This window comes from Haemaphysalis longicornis, unplaced genomic scaffold (assembly GCF_048455015.1).
Source record: "Haemaphysalis longicornis isolate Haplotype H1 unplaced genomic scaffold, Haemaphysalis longicornis Haplotype H1 scaffold_9, whole genome shotgun sequence".
In the NCBI taxonomy this organism is placed as follows: Eukaryota; Metazoa; Arthropoda; class Arachnida; order Ixodida; family Ixodidae; genus Haemaphysalis; species Haemaphysalis longicornis.
This window is the reverse complement of record NW_027526460.1, coordinates 153,875,868-153,895,177: the sequence shown is the minus strand read 5'-3', so window position 1 is coordinate 153,895,177 and position 19,310 is coordinate 153,875,868. Positions and strand designations below refer to the sequence as shown.

Genomic DNA, 19,310 nt, shown 5'->3' with positions numbered 1-19,310 from the left:
TTACGAAGTGGGAGTGGATTTTTTTTTTCATTCCCGTGCGAGCTATTCTGCTGCTTCCGTTCTTGCAAATCATTTATTTTGTGTGGTTTCATTACTCTTCTTTATTCTTGCTATAAGGCGAGAGTGGGCACATATTCAACGACGCACAACCTTTAAATATACCTAACATTCTTGCGTGGGTTATATTCCATATAGGGCACAAGCTATTGTCAGGTATTGGGTAATCACATCCCCACACCACATTTTTCGCGACTTATATATTCCAAACAAAGTGAATTCCTTGCCCACGCTCAAACACAAAAACAACCTCTCGCTGCGCCAGTATCAGGTCTAAAGGAGGCGACAAGAGAATTCGCTTGTGCTTAAGCGCGCAGAACCACGTCTCCGGATAGCTCTTGGCGTTCCAGCACTCTACCAAGACGCAAATATTTTGTATGCGCTACAAACGTAGTATTTGCTTACAGACGGGACCATGACAAGTTTTTTAGTGCGCGGAAAGGCAAAAAGAAGCGAAAGAGAACCAAAACAGTGTATAAGCCCCTATCAGCCGCACAGCGCTCGTCCCGCAAATGCCGCAAATGTCGGATATGCGGCGGCCGGCGGCTCAGCGATCGCGATGCTCGAGGCGTATCAGCTGCGAGTTATGCAATCTTATCCGCTAGCTGCGAGACTGCGTTTGAATTGCGCCAGTGGATAGGCTAAGATTGAGAAAGCCTAGATACGCTGGTCAACGTTGCGCCTGCATTTCAGCTACCGGTAGTTGCGAGACCAATGTTTGAATCAGTTTAAATATTAACTGCAATAATTTGTTACACGTCAAAACACGCACCTTCACGAGGACCCTCTTGATTTCCTCCAGGACCTTGGCGCCATTACCCGCTGAGCACAACACGAACGTCATAATTACAACGTCGAAGTGGTCATCGGGGAGCTCCTTCATGTCTTCGGCGCAGCCACACACGTGACCCTTCATCTGCACCTGCAATGTTAGAAAACCAGCCATTAAAAATAAAACCAGCCTAAACGTAAAAGACGTGGATAAATAAAAAACAAGATCGTGATAAAAACTTCCGCATTGCAGATAAATCTTCAGAATTCATTTTGCACACCTGCATGTAACAAAAACCTGCACGAAAGAAACAATTTCGAAATTTTTTTCAACTTCGTTATATCCAGGGCCCGTTTGCCCGTACGCATAAGTTCCCGATTAAGTTCCCGCTAACGAATAAGACGCCAATAAGTCGAATTCGGCCACGGCAAATAAGCCGGTTGCCAGAAAACCCGACAGAAACGCTACCTTAACCGAGCGCTTGTATCAGTTTCGGGCAAATGACTTATTACCTATACAGCGCTAAAGTCGTAGTTGAGAACTTATTCCCACACTTATCGGTTCGGGTGTTCTATATGGGGTATTGCTTAGGCAGCCACAGCCATTTGCTACCTGCTCGTAAAAGGTCGGCAATGTGAGTGCGCCAAACAAAGTTGGAGGTGAGAGTAAATCCACCGTATTTACTCTGTTACAAGCGACAGCGGGATTTACTTTCGTGCTTGTGTTTCGCTAAAAGTTTTATTGGGTTAAATGTATTTGCACACACTTTCACTTCTAGCGGTCCTCTCTAATCCATTTAACTAGATTGTCACAAGTCCTAAGCAGCCTTGCAGTGTACGATGATCCGCAACTGGCTCAATGTCGTGTCGCGTTATATGGAACTACTCGTGCTCCTTAATAAACGAGACGAAAACCTAAGCGGAGAGGTAGAAGTTAACAGACTTACGTCCAAAGGCGATCGTCGGTGAATCGAATACCGCTGCGTTGGCTTTCATGCGTTTATCTGTAGTGCTCTTGTTACTGGAAACCACGACCGGCTGTACATAAACAGACCTGCCCATGCTCGGACATTCCACGCTCCGTTTCCGGTATTGCTTGTTTGGTTTTAAATGCAGAGCATTTCTTTAACTCACGATGTCACCCGTTCTTGGCATCCGTAGTTGTCCTCATCGCTCACAGGCGCGCCCTGTCGGCGCGATCATGGCGTGATAAAGGCGGTTGTAGGCGAGGCTGGAACGCGCTCAACGCCGCGCTCTCTCGTCAGTCCCGCTCCTCCTCGCCTACTATCCGCTCGCATCGCCCGCCCTCTCCGCGGTCGGTTCGCGCCCAACAAGTGGGGGCGCTCGCGTCGCGGGATCAACAACACCTGTGGCGTGATCGTGACGTCAGCATCGCGCGCGTTGCGCGATCGTGGCGTGACAAAGGCGGCTTTGGGCGAGGCTGGAACGCACTCATCGCCGCGCTCTCTCGTCATCTGTTGCCACAAGTGCAACAACATTAACGTAACGCAAACTACTTAACGTCGTGCGCCAACGGAAATGCTCTGCATTTGATCGTGCCCCTCGCGAGGGGGGTGTTTCTTCCATCAGGAAAACGGCTACCGCTGGCGGGAATGAAACCCGCGTCCTCGGGCACAGCATTTCTTCCACCCGTCGTCTTGTGATCATTCACTCATATAGGACGGTGGGGCTGCTGAGCACAGAAACGGCCGCCAAAGGGATGCGCCCTAAAATGACAGCTTCAAAATAACATTTTTTCCAAGTGTGGATTGGCTTTCTTTCGGTGATCCTTCCATTTTTATACCCACCTCGGTTGATGGATATACTTTGCCACGTTGAGCCCCTGGGTGGTATGGTGGTCTTGTGCGGCAGTGAACCGTTCCTCCCCCTCGGGGGGTAGAATCAATAGTGAGCACGGCGGAATACCCATTAACCGATTCCTCTTTAGTTATATGACTTTTTTTTAAGCTCTATTCGTCGCCACTGCTGCGGGTATCGCTGCAACTGATCCCCGTTTTTCCGCTATACACGCGTTTGCTCGCCCTTTCGTTGTTACCCCCGCGGTGGCTCAGTGGCTGAGGCGTTGCGCTGCTGAGCACGAGGTCGCGGGTTCGATTCCCGCCCGCAGCGGCCGCTTTCCTGATGGAGGCGAAAAGCAAAAACGCCCGTGTGTACAAGATTTCGGCGCACGTAAAGATCCTCAGGTGGTCAAAATTAATCGACAGCACTCCAGTACGGCGCGCCTCACCACCTGAATTGCGTAGGCGAGTTAAACACTACGATCAAATCAGCTTTCGTTGTCGTTATTTCGTTTTTTTTTTCGTCTGTATCGCGCACTATTTGCGGATTCACCTATGGGGAAGTGCACATTGTGTGTACTCCACGGCGTGCTGAATTATGAGTTTATAACATGATAGTGCTATCGCGCTCATTTTTCTATTTCTTGTGTGTCACAAACTCGAGCGTACGACGTCTAAAAGTATCGTATAAATTTTTCATTTTATTGTACAGCGCCTAACTCTTCTTCAGTCGTCCGATTCATCCAGTTGGGTTCTATTCGGCCCGAGAAAGGGCTGGAACTTTCTCGAACGAAGCGACAGTAACGCGATCACCCGCCGGCTCGCCGGCGAGAAAACAACAAAAATAAAACCTCCGTCGCTCCAGTTTCGTCGAAGCTTCCAGTACTTTCGAGGAGGTACGCGTGGCCTTGCCAGCTCTAAGGAGCGTCGAAGATTCTAGAAGGGAGAAGAGTGAAGTTATTCGCTGACGGCGGCGGGCGCGTGGTGTGTTGTGCTCTCCCTCTCCGCGCCGGCGCGCCGGCGCGCCTATAAAAAGAGAAGCCGCACCTAAACCCACCAGCTACGTTTGGACGTCGTGATTGACAACTGCACCTGCCAGTTTGTACATCACACCATCGGCGACCCGCGCCCTGGAGGACTCCAACGTGCTTTCGGGCCTCGAATGACCGTGATCGTCTCGGACGGCCTGGCCTACAGCGAAGCTACGCTTCCCAGGTAGCCGAATCGCCTCCGACAGCGGTGCATCGTCCGGCCCGGTCGGTGAATATGCTGGGACTCTGTCTCTCATATGCATCGAACTGTTCATTTTCTTTTAGTTAACTGCTCCGATTCGTAATATTCATTTGTTAACGCTCCTGTTTGTATCATTTTGTCTAATTGGACTGTTTCTTGTATTTGAATTCCATCTAAGTTGTCTGTAATTATCGATCCGTTACCTCGTGCTTGTGTTTGTAACTTGCCTGTCTAAATATAAGTCTTTGTGCTGTTTTCCGTTCAAGGCTCTTGCTCATTCTTGCCGCTCTGGTCGGCGAAAGCCGCACATCAGACGGCCACCCCCTTTGTCACCTGTGCCCTGTGGATTCGGTGGGGTTTGTTGGCTCTCATGAGTCGACTCCCCATATCTTCCGACAGTGCACCCTAAAATTAAGGAAGCGGGTGACAATTTCTAGCGTCCACGGCAGGACGCCTGATGTGAGCGGTAGGGAAGAGAAAGAGCCTGGAATTTTTTTTGGCATAGGTTGCTACTGCCTTTATAAGCGGGTGCTCTCGCTAACTTTCTCTGCGTAGACATACCTAGCTAGAGGCTAGAGTATTGTGGCTAGATTGCGATACATATGCAATCATGGATTCAGAGAAAATTGTAGCATTGCGCTGCAAGCTGGGCCTCTCAGGGGCCGAACTACGGAAGTGGGTAGCTCAGAAAGAAAAAGAAGAAAACGAGAAAGTTAAGAGAGCAAGACAGGCAGCACGAACAGAAGCTGAGAGGAAAAGAGAGAAAGAATTTCGGAGACAACTTCGGTTGGAGCGAGAGGAGAAAGGAAGCAAAGGGGAGCTAACAGGAGCAAATGTTGATGCTCAACGTTTGAAGCTCGACTGCTCAGCAGCAGATCGGAGCATGAGAGGAGAGAATAGGCGCCTGTGTCTCAGTACCAACCTTGAAAAGGTTAAGGTAAATTTCGGAAACGCGGTAGCGGACCGAAGTAAGACCAGCCAAAAACCCCCACTGAAATGTTACTCTTGTAACATGTTTGGGCACATTGCCAAGTACTGTTGGAGCAACTTTAAGAGAAATATAGTTTCCAGATGTTTTAAGTGCGGGCGGGCTGGACATAAGGCTGCGACATGCAGGAGCAGCAACGATGAAAGGCGCCAGGATTTGCGCAAATGCGCACCTCTGAGGGCATCCAGACAGTACGATATTACAAATGGCTCTGAGGAGCGTAAAAGGGTCACGAAAATTCACGTCTTGGCAGTCGGGTCTAAGAGAGTGCCGCTTGCTAAGGGAAAATTGTCAGGCAAAACCATTACCGTTTTGCGCTCCACCGGCACCAGCACAGTTATTGTGCGAACGGACTTAGTCCGAGAACAGGAGTTCACTGGGGAAACAAACCCAGTGTACTTTATGGATGGCTCAATGCGAGAGTTGCCGGTAGCTCAGATCGAGGTGGAGACTCCCTACTACACGGGAAGCGTAAACGCCCTTTGCATGGAGAGGTCTATGTATGACCTCATCCTCGGCAACATCGACGGAGTCAGAGATGCCGACGACCCGATAACTTTAACTGCCCCAGAAGAACCGCCACCCGTGGAGGTGGAAGAGCCACTTATTGAGGAGCCACACTCTGATGAGTCGGCTGGAGAGGCAGCTGTGGTTGCCGCATCTCAAGACATGAACAGGAGCACAGAGATTGTGCGAAATGAGTTCCATCGGAAAGATGAACTCAATGATGAAAATTCGAGAGATGAGAATAGTGGCCAAAGTACTAACCGTGAGAAGGCAAAAGAATGCCAAGATAGCTCCGAAGGTGAAGATGCGGAAGTATCGGCAATCAGCAAGAAAGAAACGCCTCTAGAATTGTGCGAAAGCGCATCACTTCAGACCTGGAAGGACGATGATCCTACAGGGGATGCGGAGCTTGAGGATGGAGATAACATCCCGGTTGTGGATGCCATCACGACGTCGGGGCCGAACCCTCTAGACGAAGGGGTACCCGATATTGCGGGGAGAGTGCCCGAGGAAACCGTTGTCTTTCCGAAAGACACGGGTAGTTGCACGCTCGTTGTGCAGGAAGACCCAGCTCGAGACTGCGAATTCGCTGGGCAGACTAGCGTCGCTTTCGAAACGGACAGCTCGAGGAGCAAAGAGACTGACTCTAAGGTCAAGTTTGAAACCCCCGTGCGAAGCGGAGCCGCACTCCGCGGAGGGAACGCGCCGTACATAAGCGTCGGCGACGATCCTGTGACTTCAGCGGTGGGAGAGAAACCACCCGCTGTTTCGAAAGAAGAAGCCCGATTCGATGCCACGGGGAGAGGCGAAGCCGTGCTCGTCGCAACTCGAGCACCGGCGAAAGCGAAGCCGGCACATTTCCGGCGATTAGAAACTGCGGCCCTTACGACGCAGCCGCCTCGTAGGAGGAAGAGTTCCGAAGGACACGGTAAGAACAAACGTTTGAAAACCGGCCTTCAGAAACTCGGCAAACAGCTCGGCTGCCGAAACAAAGAGTGCAGGTTTGGGCTCATGAGTAAGAGAAAACATCTCCACAGCCATTTGTCCCGACGGGCAGGTGGGAAGAAGTGCCAAGCCATTATTAACCACTCGGTCGTTCACCAGGTGAAGGCCCAGGCAGTGAAACATTTTCGCCAGCCCGGTATCATGGCGGTCACGAAAGAGTTGGTCGCTTCGCGCGACATTTGGAAAGGAACTTCTCCGAAGAGAAAATTTCCGCAGGCGCAGTTACGCGAGCGCCCGATAGACACGGGATAAACATGAAGAATGCCAATTTAGGTATGCACGTGGGATATGAGTGGAATTGTGTAAGACAGAGTTGTATTTTCACATCGAGTACTGTATACCTGAACGTTGTATTCATTGTTTCTCTGTCGTACTGTACGCGAAGGTTGTACTTATTTTGTCACTCTGGCTGTACAGTGTATATTCACAAGGTGGCGCCTGACGTGTACATTCGCGACTTCTATATTGTACCAAACGTGAAGTTGTAATTATGCGTATTACCTATTGTACAGTACATTTGCTGTGTATTATTGGCGTGACTAGTGGTGGCATTCGAGAACGCTGCGGTTGTCGACTGCTAGAGCTTTATTGTGCCCAAACTTATGAGTTGTCCCTAGGATGTGTATTTGTTGAAAAATCTGCGCCAAACCGCTGTTCTGTACGCGAATTCTGTACCTGTCATTATTATTATGAAGAACATTGGGCTGTACTTTATTTTGTGTTAGTAGGCACAGCCTCTTTGGTTCACTAAGTGTTAACGACGCGTACGCACTACTTTGTGAGTATTGGGAATATTATTGCATAATATTCTGAAACTGGGGGGCTGTGTCACAAACTCGAGCGTACGACGTCTAAAAGTATCGTATAAATTTTTCATTTTATTGTACAGCGCCTAACTCTTCTTCAGTCGTCCGATTCATCCAGTTGGGTTCTATTCGGCCCGAGAAAGGGCTGGAACTTTCTCGAACGAAGCGACAGTAACGCGATCACCCGCCGGCTCGCCGGCGAGAAAACAACAAAAATAAAACCTCCGTCGCTCCAGTTTTGTCGAAGCTTCCAGTACTTTCGAGGAGGTACGCGTGGCCTTGCCAGCTCTAAGGAGCGTCGAAGATTCTAGAAGGGAGAAGAGTGAAGTTATTCGCTGACGGCGGCGGGCGCGTGGTGTGTTGTGCTCTCCCTCTCCGCGCCGGCGCGCCGGCGCGCCTATAAAAAGAGAAGCCGCACCTAAACCTACCAGCTACGTTTGGACGTCGTGATTGACAACTGCACCTGCCAGTTTGTACATCACACCATCGGCGACCCGCGCCCTGGAGGACTCCAACGTGCTTTCGGGCCTCGAATGACCGTGATCGTCTCGGACGGCCTGGCCTACAGCGAAGCTACGCTTCCCAGGTAGCCGAATCGCCTCCGACAGCGGTGCATCGTCCGGCCCGGTCGGTGAATATGCTGGGACTCTGTCTCTCATATGCATCGAACTGTTCATTTTCTTTTAGTTAACTGCTCCGATTCGTAATATTCATTTGTTAACGCTCCTGTTTGTATCATTTTGTCTAATTGGACTGTTTCTTGTATTTGAATTCCATCTAAGTTGTCTGTAATTATCGATCCGTTACCTCGTGCTTGTGTTTGTAACTTGCCTGTCTAAATATAAGTCTTTGTGCTGTTTTCCGTTCAAGGCTCTTGCTCATTCTTGCCGCTCTGGTCGGCGAAAGCCGCACATCAGACGGCCACCCCCTTTGTCACCTGTGCCCTGTGGATTCGGTGGGGTTTGTTGGCTCTCATGAGTCGACTCCCCATATCTTCCGACAGTGCACCCTAAAATTAAGGAAGCGGGTGACATTGTGGCTGCTCCATCCGCTATCAGCCGTGATCATCAAGTGTCCACGGAAATACGCCATTGCTGCCAGCCGAAAAATAGGACTGAAGAAGCAAGGCTCTAGGGCTGGCCTGAATAGGGGCAAGTGAAGTTTGTAAAGGAGAACACTGATACTACGGCGGAGAGGAAAGAAAGGGCGCACATTTTTAGCAGGTACCGCGCCTGCGTAGTGAAGTTCGTTCAATGCCGAGTCGGTGGTAGCATACTCGACTGACACGTTCGGCAGCCATGCCCGCAACTGATGCCGCCACATCAAACTGTCTTTCCCCCAGAAGATAAAAATAAAATTCCGGTAATTCACGAGCCGAGGTTACACCCGGGCTACTGGGCATGCAGTAGCGGAAGCTTTCCGAATACGTGCGACCACCTGGCGATTTTCAGCGTCCGCCGAAACCTCGACACACGGGCGTTTCAGTTTTCTGCTTCAATCAGAACGACGGCCGCCGGGGCCTGGAATCGAACCCACGGACTTTGGTTCAGCAGCGCGACGCCTTACCCACTGGGCCACCCGACATGCCTTCAGCGATAGTGGTGCCGGCGCCTGGATTGGGTCACCTAATTAAAACAGGGGGCATGGGGTTTAACACCAGTCCCTCAAAACTCAGGGAAGGAGTTGATTATGAGTAGAAACGAACTAAAATGAAATCCAAGGGTCTAACGCATGAATTTTCAAACTACGTTACGACATTCGTGTGATTGTCTTCGCTGCAAGCTCCGTTTGGCAAACGACGAGGGCACTACGCAGTCAAGGGAAGATCACCCTAAAATAGGTACGGATGTCTTCGAAGAGAACAGTCACATACGGGTACGCGGCGGGGCTGAAGAGTCCAGCGGCAGAGCCGAACTCATAATCCCGAAAAAAGAGAGAATATGTAACCAATTACCCACATTATAAAACGCCTAACCAAGAGAAGGCAGAAAAGAAAGAAGAAGAAGAGGTAGGGCTTATTCAGCCACTGTTTATGATCTGGACATTGCAGCGCTTACTATACCACAAATTTTCCCGCACCAAAGAAAATAAAAACATCACCATCGGGCAGTCCTGAACTTCGCAATTTCGACCATAAGACGAATTGACATCCGGTGGTTCACCAGGGTAACACAATGAACAGCTTGAGTGTCCCGAGGAAGGGGAAGGCCATCAACTCGGTGGAGCGAAGAAATAGCAACATTTGGAGGCAAAGACAGGACTCGGGCAGCGCAGGACAAGAGCCGTTAGCGTCAATTGGAGAAGCCTTCGTCATGCAGTCCACCCTTAATAGAATGTTGATGAGGACGACGATGAATAGGCTCTCAAATTCTGTCTTTATAACGTTCTTGACATAAACAGAGAAACCACTTTCTTAGCGCACAGTGAGAGGCTGGGAAAACAAAATCTGGAAGGGTCATGGTATGGAACACAAGTTACCCCTTGAAAATAAACGACTGCGTGCCGTGATAGACGGGTCACCGATTCAGCGTCTCCGCATAAAAAACTCTCCTCTACCAAAAACGTCGATCCAAACCTACACAATAACAGGCATGTGGCAGGATCAAGTTCATTTGAGGAATGTTTCAATCTCATGAGCCCACAGCATGCACCGACTTCTGCACGTCAGAAAGTACGAGGCAGCAGTTGTCGTATTTGACTACTTAGGCAATATTTGTCATTGCATGACTGTTCTAGCGACAGGAACAAAGAAACGGAAGTTGGAGACATCCTCTTCACAATCCGACTAGCGGAAGTATCGAATAGAAGCGTAAACATTTTTACAGGCTATCAAAAGCCATTAGACTGCTTTCTGTAGACAGAATTCCTAAACGCTTCTTTAAGATACTACGTTCCACAATTCAGAACATAAATAACATGACTTGGACGCCCAGACACCAGGGTCTGAAACAGAACGAGGCACCGAGCAAGAGGCACGAGAACTCGCATATCCTGCTCCTTGCTACCGCGACTACCCGCGCCCCTCCAAGGAAAACGCCAAGGATATTTCCTCCTGCTACGCCTCTGAACACAATATTTTTCCTTCGCTACAAGGGGGTCTGAATGTACAAATCTATGTGGGAGATGTTTCATGGGAACATCACTATTAACTTAACTCTGCTAAAATCAGAGACACATACGTCCTCTTTCACGCAACCTAGCTATCTCCAAGGGTATAAATATAAGAGACCTCCAATAATACCAAGTGCAAATCAATGAGAATTTCACGGAAGACTAATCCTCATGACCCCGCTTATTTTCAGTATGACTTGCCTTTATCCCCCGTCAAGAGCTACAAATACCTTGGTGTCTACCTTACTAATGCCCTCACCTGGCACACTCACATTCAGCACATAACCGAGAACGGCAACCGGATGCTTGGTTTTATTTGTCCAAACTTTTCTCTCGCCCTTACCGCACTAAAACTGTTGCTTTATAAAACGCTGGTGCGCTCTAAAGTAGAATACGCATCATCAGTTTGGGATACACAAACTAACACGCTCATTTCAACACTGGCATTACTCCAGAATCGCGCAGCACGAGTTATACTTTCAAATTATTCCCGTTTTGCTAGTGTCACGCAAATGAAATCTTCATTACATCTTCCAGATCTTTCGTCGCCACGACAACTATCTCGTTTATCACTCTTTCATAAAATTTTTTATACCAATGCAATCCTAAAAAAAAGTCGTTTCACTCGTGCCAGCTACCTGTCATCTCGCATAGACCACGATTTGAAAGTTGGCATACCCCAATTCAGGACAAATCTTTTTTATGATTTTTTTGTACCTAGAACCAGAAGGGACTGGGAACCACCTTCCGGCCTCTGTTGTGTCAATCATAGATCATTCCACTTTCAGAAACGCACTTCTTGGCTGTATAACTTGAGATTGTTTGCCATTTTCATCCATTTCTTGCTTGTTACTTGATTAATATTATTTTTGTACTTTCTACCCTGTCCTCTCTGTAACGCCTGAATGACCCTGAGAGTATGTAAATAAATAGATACATAAATAAACTACATATTCCACTTCTATGAAGACATGGGAGGCAACTTTGACCAGCTCGTAACTCAAGATCAGCGCGAGGGGATAAGAGGCCAAGGAAAAAAGCTGCTGCATTTGGCACCCTAGAATTCAGGTTAAACCCTTGAGCTCCGTACCATTTCTTTAACCCCTTTTCCTAAAGCTCAACTATTTCTTCCGTAACAAAGATCTTCATACAAACTCTTTCTCTGCTCGAAAAAAGCAAAATTGTTCAGTCCGGCTCAAGCATCAGAGAATAAATCCTTTCAAACACTGACCTCTACACGGAGCACCTTTAGTAGACGGTATTGGTGACACCGCGGACCATGAGCCCCCAAACGTAGGCTGTATTCAACCGTGGCGATGTGTTTATAGGTAGAAGGTGACAAACCACGAACGGTGGCCGTAGAAGTCGTGGTCAAGCTCCGGCGGATGGCCTCTCTGTCTGTTTACCAGGCAGGGAGCTCCAGGACCTCCTCAGCTATCAGGGTAAGGCTGCGAAAGAAAGTACCCCCCTCCCTGCTGTATACTATAGATAATAGTATTGTCGAAACCCCTTCCGAAAGGGGATGGGTCCCTGAAAAGGGGCAACCCCGACATACCTTTTTCACCTCTTTCAACAACCGTCTTTGCAACAAACGTGAACAACTATTCTTGTTGTCTTGTAAGTGAGTCAACTGACACAGCAAGATCTGCCGCTTCACTGTCCGTCTTGGTATCAAAGTTCCTGGAAAGTGTTATTGGTGAGGCGTACAAAGCCAAGAAACAAAGAACTTGGGAATTGCGGTGGAAGCCACCACGAAGCATCAGGCAGAAAAACTCTTGAGCCAGACCCGAATTGTTGAACTGGACATCATGGTGACGCCTTACCGCAGCCTAAACAGCTCCCAGGACGGGACCTCGAATCCCGATCTACTGAACGAAACTGAAGCCGACCTGCTGGAGGGCCTTCGAGGTCAGGGCGTAACTGGGGTTGGGCGCATAAACATACGTAAGCAAAAGAAAAATCCCGACGAAGCAACACATTCTAACCTTTGACAGGTCAACACTCCCTGAATTTATAAATGCACATCTCATTCGATGCCCAATCCGGTCTCAGATCCCTAACTCGCGGCGCTCTTTTAAGCGCGAACGGTTTGGGCATGGTACTGACTCCTGCCGCGGCCGTCTCACCTGTGCAAAATGCGGCCAACATGGCCACCCGTCTGAAAACTGTAACACCCAGAATTTCACCTGTGGCTACTGCCAGGGGCCCCACGAGGCGCGGTCCCGCACTTGTGAGAAATTCAAACAGGTAAAACAAATTATCAATGTGAAGGTTACGTAAAAATCACTTTCCGAGAGACGCGAAAGAGGTTCGCCTCTCTCTCTCTGGAAAAGTACGCCGACGCAGCTCGCTGGGGGGGGGGGGGCGGGGGCAGGGCGGCGTCTGGTTTTGGCAGGAACTCAGTACCGTGAGTCGGACTTTGTCCCGCCGCCGCCCCCTCTGGGTTGCCTCAGGCAGCCCAAACAGTCTCCCCACCGTCTGTCCAGTCATCAACAGTTGTGATGGCAACTTAGTCAGTTGGAGGCGACGCTGCATCCATATCCACCTTTTCATATCCACCTGCCCAAAACTCTCGCGAGGTTACGGAGGAGATGGAGATAGAGGAGCACGCGGCGGCTCCTGGCCCTGCCACACCACCTGTGGCACCAGTGGCACTGCCGATGCCATCGGTGGCGTGGGTTCAAGAAAAGAGCACCCGCAAGGGTGTCAGGTCCAAGGAGCCCGATCCGTTAGGTGCTCCGAGGATGTCCGATGAAGACATGGACGTTGGACCCTACCAGTGTCTGCATCGCCGCGGAAGGAAAGGGCACCATTGTCCAAACTTCCCGATACGCCAAAAAATCAAGTCACATCCCCGAAATAGAATACATAAGCACTCATACTTACACATTTCCAGTCGCTACTGCCAATAATGGGAAGGGATAATATAGTACACTTTAACTTTACAGGCCTCATGAAAAGTATTGGCGATGTATATGAGATACTGCATGCCAAGCAACCAAGTATAATGTGCCTGCAGGAAACTCAACTGAGCAGCAAAAACAAAAACGTCCTCAATAATTATTTGGTATTTAGAAAAGGCAGACATGGATGCAGACATTCCTCGTGCGGTGTGGCTATTGTCGCTCGAAAATGCATTGCACGTAATACCATCTCCTTAAACACCCTCCTTGAATCTGTTGCGATTCCTTCAATAATATTTAAGTGATTAATAACCGTATGCTCCCTTTACATCCCTCCTGACTCCCACCTCTCGAGCCAGGATTACGAGGGGCTGGTAGATCAGCTGCCTGAACCTTAAATCTTGATAGGCGATTTAAATGCACATAATTCTCTTTGGGGCTCTTCTACCACCGATTCTCGAGGTCGCATCATTGAGAAATTCTTGACATCGTCGGGAGCGTGCCTTTTCAACAAGAAACAGCCTACATACTATAATACAGGACACAACACTTACTCACACCTCGACCTGACTATTGGATCGGCAGTACTCTTTCCATCTCTTGAGTGGGATTTTGGCACTAACCCATACGGTAGTGTCCACTTCCCTACTTTATTAAAATATATAGGTCGAGGCCCTATTAGTTCACCTTCCCATAATATGTTCAAGGAAGCAAGAGCGACCTGGAATACATTTACAGAAACATCCAAACTACACCACACAACCATTACCCTCCTACACATTGAAGAAGCTACCCAACTACTCACGGCACACATCCTCCACGCCACCGAAAAGTCCCATCCCCACGTCTCCCGTGCTCCGCGCAACCCAAGGAGACCATGGTGGAATGTGGACTGCAGACGAGCGCGACAAGCCAAAAACAAGGCGTGGGGTGTCCTTCGCAGGTACCCCACGTTAGCAAACTTAATTTCTTTCAAAAAGGCAAAGGCTTTGGAAAAGTGCGTGCGCCATGACGCAAAACGAGATAGTTCGCGCTCCTTCATAACATCCACAAATTCATACAGACACACGCCAGGTATGGCCACGAATACGTAAACTGAAAGGACAACATACACATAGCCTGCTCTTGATCAACTCAACAGGGGACACACTAGAAGATCAGGCTAACACGCTTGCACAACACTTTCAACATGTGTCCAGCTCTGCACACTACACAAACCATTTCCTGAAACATAAAGCCTCTTGTGAAAAGAAGTCCCGATGCGAGGACAACCAATCACAGATTTCTTACAACTCCTTGTTTTCGCTACATGAGCTGAGTGCTGCTCTGAGCACGTGCAAGCCCTCAGCTCCTGGCCCAGACAACATCACGTATACAATGACACAACACCTACACGCAGAAACGTTTTTAAGACTCCACCTCCTATACAACAAGATATGGCTTTTGGGGCACATTCGAAGGTCATGACGGGAGGCCATGCCGGTGGTTTTTTTGACGGAGGTAAAGAACCCGTCGTGCCCCTCAAGTTACCGGCCCATCGCCCTGACGAGCTGCCTATGCAAGCTTGTCGATAAGATTATAAACAGGAGACATGTACTTTCTTGATTACAATGGTCTTCTCGAGAGCTGCCAGGCAGGCTTTAGGGAAGGGCGACCTACGACTGATGAACTCGTGGCCCGTTAAAGGTACATTAAGGATGCCTTCGTTCATAAGCAGTTTTGTGTCACAGTGTTTTTTGACCTCGATAAGGCGTATGACACCGCTTGGCGTTATGGGATCCTCAGCGACCTGATTTTCATTCGGTGTGTAGGGCAACATATTAAACACTCTTGCCAGTTACATGTCTGAAATAACAATCCGCGTCAGAGTTGGATCAGCACTATCACATGTTCATGTGCAGGAGAATGGTGTTCCTCAAGGTGGTGTCTTGAGCTGCACGTTTTTGTAGGGAAGATGAATTCGCCTCAGAAGGCATTGCCACCATCAATATTTTGTTCAGTTTATGTGTATGATGTGCAAGTCTCGTTTAAATCTTGTAACATGTCCATAAGTGAACGACAAGTTCAGCTGGGGTTACCAAACTGGCTCTCTGGGCATACAAAAATGGTTTAAAGTTAATCCTCTAAAGACTACCTGTGTTGTATTCTCCAAGAGTAGGGGAATCTGCCCCAGCCATGAGCTAAACTTGCATGGTGACTTTAATCCTGTTAAACAGGAGCACAAGATTTTAGGTGTTATCTTTGATAAAAAGCTCAAATTTATTCCAGACTTTAAGGAACTTAAACACAAATGTTTAAAAACAATGAACATCCCGAAGTTCCTGTCACACCAGTGCTATCGTGCAGACAAAGAACTCTTCTGCGTGTCTATTCTGCCTTGGTGTGGTCTGGGCTGGACTATGGCAGCGTTGTGTATGGGTCGGCCAGGAAAACAGCACTGAAGTTGCTTGATCCAGTGCTGCACGCAGGGCTTCGCCTTGCCTTGGGGGCTTTCCGTATTAGCCCAGCGCAGAGCCTGTACGTAGAATGCGACAAGTGGTGCCTAGAACATCAAAGAATATATATGAATTTACTATCCTCCTTTAAAGGGATCCTGCAACACTTACCATCGACTACTCGGAATGTATTTTGGGGTAAAGTCTATTGTCCCAGCAATCTCCTCCCACAAGAATTATGAAAATCCGTTCACTATCACCGAAATTACGCGCGATGAAAAATCGCGCATAATTGTTCCCTCTCAACTCAACCGCGGACATTGCGAAGAAAGCTTCGCGCTCTCTCCCGGAGACGGGGGGAAGCGCGCGGCGTTCTGTTCGGCGACCTTCAATATGTCACAGGCCGGGGAGTTTCGTCCTTTTCCCCGCAACGTAGACGGGTCTGTTTCCGGTCTGGTGCCTCAAAAAAGCAGGCATGGTGGCCTGCTCGCAAGCAAGTGCTCAGGCTGGTAGGGCGTTTTTTGGAGCAATAAACGTTTATTGTCGAGTGGCTCGGTGAAAGAGGAGTATTCTCAAACTCCGCGCGCACTCAAAACAAAAGAAACATCAAAAGCATGCGGAGAGGTTCAGACATAGAAGAGGTTCATACACAGCGCCGACGACGGCTAATCGTCACAGGAAATGCCAGAATTTAGCCGCGAAGTTGACCGGCGGCAGCCAATAGGACAGCCAGGACAGCCATGGCCCGATCGACGTCGCAGAGGCCATGCCAGGGGTGCATAATGAGGAGAATTGAAGAGAGAGCGGTGGGTTTTTCCGCGTCTTTCACGGCGATTTGCGCGCTTACCGCTTCACGTGCACGTGTAATATTTGGCTAGGGTGTTCATGGAAGTCCAATCTAAACGTCGCGCAGGTTTACTTGCACTGCACGAAGAGTGTTGCAGGGTCCCTTTAAGATCTCCTCAATAAATAGTCGCCCGTTTAGGCCTGCTCTTAAAGATATGTTCCTGTCCAAACGTTTTGTAAATCGCCCGTGTGTTTCTCTGCCTTTTTCGAACAGAGTGAGAGAGGAGGCATCGGCTAGCCCCATCTCCCTTTTAGACGTGTACACATCATCAATTACTGACATTTTGCCACCATGGCAACTCCAGCCAGTACCATGTGATTTATCATTTATGAAACTAGATAAAAACAGGGTTCCGAGAACTGCAATTCTGCAGCACTTCTTGTCCCTACAGAATAAATATAAATGTACCGAATTTCACACTGATGCCTCGAAAACTTTAACTATGGTATGGTGTGCCACTCATGGTCCAAACTTTAATTCCTGCAGAACCATGAGCGCACAGACAACAGTCTTCTCAGCAGAAGCATACGGCATTATATTGATCATACAGCACATTCTTAAAAAACCAATTCCAAAGTCAGTGATCTTTACAGACTCTGAGGGTTGTGCGTGTATTGTCATCACACAGACCCAGAAGAAATCACATGGTCAATGTAGTTTTTAGTGCCATAATTTCTGCATAATTAAAACACTTTCAACTAGTCCTGTGCTGGGTTCCAGGCCATGCGGGAATCGCGGGGAACCAGATCGCGGATCGACTGGCCGCCGCAGCTGCACACTCAAATACAGTGGACATAACAATACCCTACAGCGACCTCAAGCCACGCATAAGACAACACCTTTGCAAATAATGGCAAGCCTGCTGCAGTAAACAGAAGACAACAAGTTACACATAATAACAATACACTTAGGACGACACGCTGCTGGCTCACACAACAGATATATCGAAGTTGTCCTAGCTAGATTGCGGATAAGACACTCACGCGACGCACTCCCATCTGCTCACTGAATCTCCAAGACCCTTGTGTAGCAGGTGTGGGGAGGCCTATCCGTAATTCACATTATAATTACATGGAAAGCACTCCACAGAACAAGACACAAACATTTTCCATAACTATACAGACAACACATCCCATTACACCTAGCACTGTTTTTAGCGGATGATCGCATGATTATTCTTCAGCACTCTTTTAAGTTTCTTAGCGAAATCAAATTTTTACACCTGATTTCCTATAACATATAGTTTTTTGCACCTAATTACATGCCATGCGCTATCATACCCTCGCCGTTTACACCAGCCATCCTAATTGTCTTTTACTGAAATTAATTTTGCTTGTGTTGAGCGATTTTAGAGTTTGCATCTTCATCCATCATAAATAACCATTGTTTTGGCGCTCTTTGCCCTAGTTCGCCTTGCGCCAGGAACATCGAATCATCATCATCCTCATCAAACACTGACACTGACGCCTTCTCGCTCAAACTGAACAACAACCAATCCTCAGCCGAACCCTTTTACGCTTACATCTTAAGCCACAGAAACGCAGAGGGACTTTGGCCCTCCAGTGCCACGGCGATTACATAATCTCCCTGAAAGCCTCTCTCTCTTGGCTGGCTTCCAGTGCTCGTAAGGATAGGTCGTAAGGATAGCCGTAAGGATAGGGTCGCAAGGATGAGGATAGGTCGTAAGGATAGGTCGTAAGGATAGCCACTGCTTTCGAAAACGCTCCCTGGCAGTCGAAGTAACGCTATCGCGTCTTACATATTAAGACCCATACGTAGATGCCACTTCCAACTTTTTTTTTTAACGTAAAATTGTTTCTTCGCTAAGTGGGTGAAAGAACGCACGTGGCTAGCGTCCACCGAACGCCTATTCGCCCGGATATTGTCCGGAAAATGCGGCCCCAGCTACAAGCCCATTCCTGACGCGATCCATACCGTTCCACGCATTTCATAGAGCGCGTACTCCTAAAATAAAAAAAGCATGACGAAATATTCAGCACGTTTTGTTTCAATAGCAATGATCAGAAACAACAAACACGAAGAAGCACTTTGTGCACATTGCTACAAGTCGTGCATCAGAAAAGAAAACAAGAAGAAGCATTCGGCGCGCGATCAATTCATATTTACTTCGGACGCGGGTCGTACCACGAGTGCAACAAAACAAAAACAGCGTGCTTAAGAAATTTCGCCCGCAGTCATGGTTTACTTTCACATTGTGTTGCGGCAGTGTCGCAGCAGCATGCATAGCGATTCCGGAAAAAACCAGATGGAGTTAGTGCGATGTCGAGTTTGTGGTGTATAGTTGTAGTCTATATGGGTTGTAAGCAACAAGTCGATATAGGCTAGATGCTATAATATGGATGTCGCTGCCGTGTTTACCCTAAAACCACAATTCTGCCGATGTCGACTATATATAGTCCATATCGGCAGGAGTACCGGCGGCATACCTAGCCAATATAAACGTTTACGCGAAGAATATGCTAAAAGATCCTGTACGACTGTTTTCGAATCTTAATTTCAATGAACCTGTCATACGCGATGGTATTTGTTACATACAGCTGAGCAAGAGCGGCAACCGCCCGGTAGACGCAATTTCCTTTCACCACGTTTGCACCGCTTCTGTACGGCGGCCGTGGTTAACAAAGACATTCCTAAGTAACTGCGGTCTCACCGCGGGCGCTGCCCGCGGACGGCTGTCATTCCATCTTTGGCATTTGTTCAGCGTCAAGCTATTTCGAGAGAGCTTCCGCAAGAAGTGCGGCTCCAGTTATGCCGAAAACGCCACAGCCGTTAAAGGGGCGCCGTACTTTAGGGCTTTCTCTGCTCGAAAAAGACGAACTTTTGGCGC

General features: G+C 48.4%; 1 protein-coding gene across 4 annotated transcripts in view; it reads right to left on the bottom strand.

The window, feature by feature from the left end:
• Positions 1–19,310, bottom strand: part of LOC144153677 (thiol S-methyltransferase TMT1B-like) — a 226,703-nt gene that overhangs the window by 81,178 nt on the left and 126,215 nt on the right. For 2 of the 4 annotated variants that reach the window (XM_077685337.1, XM_077685336.1), the window contains exon 2: positions 830–979. In XM_077685337.1, the coding sequence (XP_077541463.1) occupies positions 830–979 (150 nt within the window). Of the gene's footprint in view, positions 1–829; positions 980–1,775; positions 2,061–11,621; positions 11,726–19,310 lie in introns of those variants that run through there. The other 2 variants (XM_077685339.1, XM_077685338.1) reach the window with 2 other exon arrangements.